At 42.6% G+C, this 6,000-nt stretch overlaps 1 protein-coding gene across 1 annotated transcript in view; it reads right to left on the minus strand.

Moving 5' to 3' along the window:
* FTO (FTO alpha-ketoglutarate dependent dioxygenase) overlaps nucleotides 1–1,226 on the minus strand; it is a 226,600-nt gene extending 225,374 nt beyond the window's left edge. The window contains exon 1 of the mRNA XM_041458865.1: nucleotides 1,105–1,226. Within this exon, the coding sequence (XP_041314799.1) occupies nucleotides 1,105–1,143 (39 nt within the window). The 5' untranslated portion in view covers nucleotides 1,144–1,226. The remainder of the gene's footprint in view (nucleotides 1–1,104) is intronic.
* Between the last annotated feature and the right edge of the window lie 4,774 nt (nucleotides 1,227–6,000).

Here is a 6,000-nt window from a genome sequence, read left to right on the forward strand (position 1 = left end):
TAGCAGAAAGACAAATTACAAAATGACCAGGTAGTCCTTAAGGAGTTGTTATGAAACTTACTAGGGCAAAGAGGCCTTGAAGTTTTCTAGTAAAATACTTAGTTGCAAACTTACATCAGACCTTTTCCCTGCCTTTGCGGGGAATAGTATATTTAATACTGAATAGTAAATTATTAGCAATACCAAAGCCAGCATGTTCCCTGTTCAGATGTATGAGATTAGCCTTTTCAAAGGCATTTTCTAAATTTATAATGGAATTAGCCTTCTTTTCACTAACACCTCTAATATCAGTACCGTGCTTTCAAACAAGTCACTTACTGGTTCTCAGTACTACTGTTTTGTAAACAAAACCAGCAGAAGTACAACAACCATCAAGAGCTGAAGTAAAATATTGTACAATGTAGTAAAACAAGCCCTTGAAAGGCACCTGAAACAGCAAACATTCAGCACTCCTGTTTGCTTCCACAGACAGTGAAATAAGCATCTTCAATGCAAGCATGTAACAGCGCTGCATCTAAACACGTGAACAAGAAAAGAAACATTATAAAGCTCGGGCAGTATAAGAGACTTAAAAATATTTATTTAGGTGAGACTTAGTGTAGAGTACTTTTAAATTTAAGAATTAGGCGCAATTACACCATCTCACTGTGAATGTGTCGACACAAACAAACACACAGTCCTTGCATAATTTTTTTCCTATACCACAGAGCTCTTTAAAATTGAAATATCTTGCCCAGGCGGCACACGCCTTTACCACTAGCTCCTGTTAACGCTGTAGGAGATGCCCCTCGTTCAGGGGAGGGGGGATCGGACATTTCCAGGTCAAGCAGAGCCCCCTGCCCGGGCAGCCCGGCGGGGCGGTGCTGGGCACACGCGGCCGTGCGGAGCTCGCCCCCGGCTCCGTCACCGCGCCGAGCTCGGGGCCGGGGCTCCTTCCTTCTCACAATGAACTTCACGGCGGCCTCGGAGTCCCCGAGCTCGGGGCTCCAGCACTGGAGCTACCGGAGCCCCGGCGGGCTCTGCCCCGCACAGCGGCGGAGAGGGCTGGCCATGGGCACACACACTCCTCGGGGCTGCGGGGAGCAGGAAGCAAACGGAAGGTACCTTCAGTTCTTTCTCCCGCTCCCCTGCTCTCCTCTTCATGGTGCCGCCTTTGCCGTCCGCACGGAGCGGAGCAGCGCACCGCGGGAGCCCGCGCAGCTCCGCCGGCAGCAGCCGCTCCGCGGGCTTTGCGCGGCCCCGCCCCGAACTCCAAGTCCCGGCAGGCCCAGGGCGGCCCGGAAGGGGAAGGGCCCGGTTGGCAAGAGCGACAGCGGCTAACGGAGTGCTGAGGAACCCGGGGCTGGCGGGGGCTGTGAGTACGGGGGGAGCTTCTCCTCCTCTGGGCACGGCGTGGGGAGGACCGGGGCGCTGGAGCTGCCCGGGGCTCTGGCGCCGTGTCCTGGAGCGGGCGGTCCCCGGGCGGGCAGGCGAGGAGCTGGCGGGACCCGCGCTGCGGGCGGCGGTCCCAGACCCGAGAGGCTCCTCGCTCGGTGCCCGTGGGAAAAGGCTGGGAGCCTCAGCGTTTGGTTCAAAATAGCCCTGTAGGCCTGTGTTTTGTACCGGGAAAGGCTGCTGGGCTGAAGCGGGAGCGGAGCTCCCGTGCCCGAGGGCGGGACAGCCCGGGCGGTGTAGGCGTTCCCTCATGAGGCAAACGCTGCCTTCCGCGCGACCCTGCCCCTTCCAGCCCCGTCAGTCTCCGCCGAACTGGCGCGGCTGGATCAAAATCGGGAAGCTTTGTAAAATATGTTGAAGGCAAGACACGGTTGTTTGGATTGTTTCTGTGTTGAAGTAGGACTTACAGGTCTGAGAGATGTTTCTTCCCTCAGGCAGCAGTGGGATGTTGTGATCCCGTTTCCTAACGTCTTCCGTATCTTCTCTCTTTTTTTCCCTGTCTGCCTCCTAAAACACACAGCACTGCAACACATGATATTTGAAAGATGGTATGTGTGTGTATTTCTACCAAGTAATAAATGAGATTATTTTAGGTTACAAGACCAATAAAGTGCCAACATGTATATTTTAAAGACTCAATAGAGAGAGAACATAGGCTGGAAATACATTATGATAAGCTAAGATAGGTGGGTGGTCCCTCCCACCTCCTTTTTTAAATTCCCTCTACCAGGGAAGTGGGATTTTGTAACAAAAGGATCATCTTGGCTGCGTCTGACACTCAAATTCAAAAAACATGTTGAAACAATTAAGTTGTAATTCTTATGATTTTGCTAGAAACCACCTCACTGGAAGTCGCTTATAGACCCATTGGCTGAGAACTTTCAAAAAATGAAGTAATCCCCACTCAGTTTTGCTACCTTTGAATGATGTTGGTACAAAAGTACACTTCTGTGAGTTATATAGGAATCTGGACCTAAAGCATGAGCTTTGATAAGTATTAATTTTATTAGTGTCAGGCTTGTATAGCAGTGCAAAGTTGTGTGCAGTTTTTTGTAGTAAATTTTCGGATACAGGTAGTGATAGAACCAGTTTTGTAGGTAGTGAAGTGTGTAAGAGAGTTACAGTTTCTTTAACTTTAGTAGTTATATTGAAAATTCTTGCTTATACCTAACTTGAAGTTCTTACAGGTTAATCCCAGAGATATGGGGAATATTCCTCTCTTTGTACATTGAGCTCTGTAGTTTTGAGAAACAATCTGTGCTGAAGTGATTGTAGGGTATCCTTTCTTGGAAATAAAGCCTGGTTTTAGTTTTTGAGGTTGAGGATGGCATGTGGATCTGTCCAGATGCAAATACAAATTTATATCTCTTTCACTTTGTTATGCTTTCTTTTAGGAAATGCTGCACTTTTAAGTACCATAATTTTTGTTGCAGTGTTGCTGTACAGTTTTGTCAGATGTAATCACTTTGGAAATGCTTTCAAAAGTAATACAGAATGCTGTGGAGAAATCTCATATGCTTTTAGAAGTTATGCTGGAACTGGACTGCAAAGAAAAGTAATTTTGTTTAAGTGTTTGTGATTGACACTCAGATAATATTCAAAGAGGAACTGTAACATATGTAACACATGCTTTGATGTTTGAAGTGTCCTCTCTCAAAGCAGCAGCATAACTGGTGGTTATTAGTGATTATTAAAGACATGGGTATGTTACTAATCAGGCAAATAAGTTGCCAAGCCAAATTCTAAATCTGTAATTATATTTGGCCTCCTTTAAACCAGGAGGCATGTTTGTACTATTTCTGTCTAAAACCACTGTATCTGATAAAACCAATTAATATGGTTGGTTTTTTTTCATTTTCTTTTTCTGTGGCCCACGACAGAAAAGATAGCTGAATGCTTAATTTCTGACACTTTGTAATGGAAATGCAACAATTCTTCCTCTTCCTTTTGAAAATTTGACCTTCTAAGTTTTCAGGACACTTTAGTTTGAAGTTGCTTTATTTTGACACTTCAAACCATGTCATGTTGCCAGGAATAATTGGCTTTGTGTGCATCTCTGCTGTGTTAGTTTGCTTACAGCTCAAGTATTTCTGTGGGTTTGCTGCAGCCAGTAATCGATTACTTCTGACAAGAGTTGTTTGTTTATTTGAGTGACAAGCGTGTGTTGTTTTGTCTCTGTTTTTAAATGAGTAGATTTCTCTCATACTGAAGATAACAGGTAGATATCCATAGTAAAGTTTCTTCAGCATATAGTGAAAACCAGTAATGTTTGTCTGCCTGTCACTGTTCTGGAGTTTTTAAAGCCTGATTTTCATAGAGCACAAACATTGTGGAGACGTGCTGATAAAATACTTGTTCAGCTCTTGATGCCCAGAAAAAGCCTCTGTCATTTTTGATCTGTGAAAGCAAGGACAACCACATTCTAGAAAGATGTACTGGGGTAGCATCTTCTCCTTGCTGCCACCATGAACCAAATTTAGCTGATCCTCTGGAGGTAAAATGTCTGTTTCCCTTTGATCTCAGTTGCTGTAGCCATACTGGTACAGGGACATATAACAGTAACCACAGTAATGAACCTAGACTTGAGTGAAGCCAATGACTGCAGATAGAGCTAATTTAACACATTACAAAGAAGTTTGGAGGATTTTGTAAGAGCAATGCAAAAAGAGCCAAGGATGCTGCATTCCAGTGGATATGTGTTTGCATTGGTTGCCAGTTGTGCCATCAGCTGAGTGGTGTGGACGTCAACATCCCAGAGTAGTATCTGTCACTGACAACATTGAAACTGCAACCATATTGCAAGTCTGCAACTGTAGATCAGTTCACTTCTATGGTCATGATAAGGAAACATTTGTTCCACATGGAAGAAAAATGTGTTCCTGTTTATTCATAAACAGTCAAGTCTGGAAATAATATTTTATCATAAATTTTAGTGGTGAAAAAACCAAAAGATTAAAAGCAAAACTGACTTTTTGGAAACTAAATTTCCATTAATCCCTTTTGTTTCTTTAGAACAAAGCCATAAGGAGAGTTATTTATGATGGAAGAAAAAGCTTAGGCAGCACTTTTGATTATGATTGAATTAACAGATATTTAATGGAATGTCTGTTGATTGTACCATGTTGCTTCTGCCCTCTGATGCAAGTTTCTAGTAGCATCACTGTTAATTTCCCAGTGCTTTCCTAAATGGTTTTGAATTGACTAAGGATTTATGTCACCTGGAGAGTGTAACAATGGTTTTGGGGGTAAGACTGTCACAAGGACTTCACTTCTCTCCTTTTCCTGTTGTTTCAGCATTACTTGACTCAGTGACCAACATGTAATTTTCTGCACCAGAAGACAAGAAGGAAACAGCAATTTTTAACAAGTATGTTCATATATTACACCAAAACAAAAGTAGTACTTCTTCACATTAATACTTTCCTAGTCTCACTATGTCATGTAGCTAAGCTTTCTGATGCTGCAAGATAGAATCATGTTCAGATTTATGAGAATCATTCATAGGAGAATTTCTGTCTTAAAAAGTAATTTCTTATATGACAGTAATTGAAAGAAGATTAAAAGACAATGCCAGGCAACACTGAAATGATTTCATAACCCCGAGCACCTGTTTCAAAGAGTTCCATTCAAAACATGGAAGATGACATTGCTCATCTACCATTGGAGGCCTTAAGCTTTTACTTCTCTTAAAATGAACAAACAATTAAAAAAACCCCAAAAAACCGCAACTAAACAAACAACCCGCAGGTCCCCTTCCCACATCCACTTGGAAATATGGCCTTAGCCCAGAGATTCCTGAAAACAGCAGAACTAGAACTTCAGAAAGCTATTTGTACATGTGTTAGATAGTATTGGAGCTATTGCACAACAAAGGTGATCTTGTGAATGGATTAAAACTGGCATAAAATTAAACTTGAGAACTTCAGAGTTTAGATTGTCCTCTGAGCAATCTAGTTGAGACAGGAGCATTGAGAAGGCTGTCATTTCAGTGAATCTGCCATAACTTTTGCCATCATTTCATATGGTGTATTATTTGTTCTAGTCTGAGTTTAAATAACAGATGAAGAGGAATTTCATTTGAATTTTGTTATCCCTAGATAAGCCATGCCTGTTGCAGCTATGTAACTGTGGGGGACCTGCCTGTGAGACATACAGGTCTAACTCCAGCTGGAATTGAAGGATTACAAGGTTTGTACCAGCTGCTATTTATTAAAGCTACAGACTTTGATCAGTGGCTTCTTTAGTTTCTTTCTAAAAATGTTTCTGATGTTGCCACTCACAAAATTAAGTTCAAATACCATTCAAAATCTGGGTTAAATTGTGAAAGATGCTGTGACCCATTCTATGTTCAAGTTGCTTGTTATAAGAGCAGAGTTGCTGTGAGATGCTAAAAACTGAAAATGTCATTGAGCTGTAACATTCACACATCCAGAAGAAAAGAGGATTTTTTTGCTGAATTGAGGACAAAGCCAGATCCATTTCACAAAATGGGAACCAAAAGTATTATGCAATTCTGCTATATTACTCAGCTGCTATTAGAATGGAACAACTGGGCTTAGTCTTGTA

This window comes from Pyrgilauda ruficollis, unplaced genomic scaffold, assembly GCF_017590135.1.
Source record: "Pyrgilauda ruficollis isolate IOZ18807 unplaced genomic scaffold, ASM1759013v1 scaffold13, whole genome shotgun sequence".
NCBI lineage: Eukaryota > Metazoa > Chordata > Aves > Passeriformes > Passeridae > Pyrgilauda > Pyrgilauda ruficollis.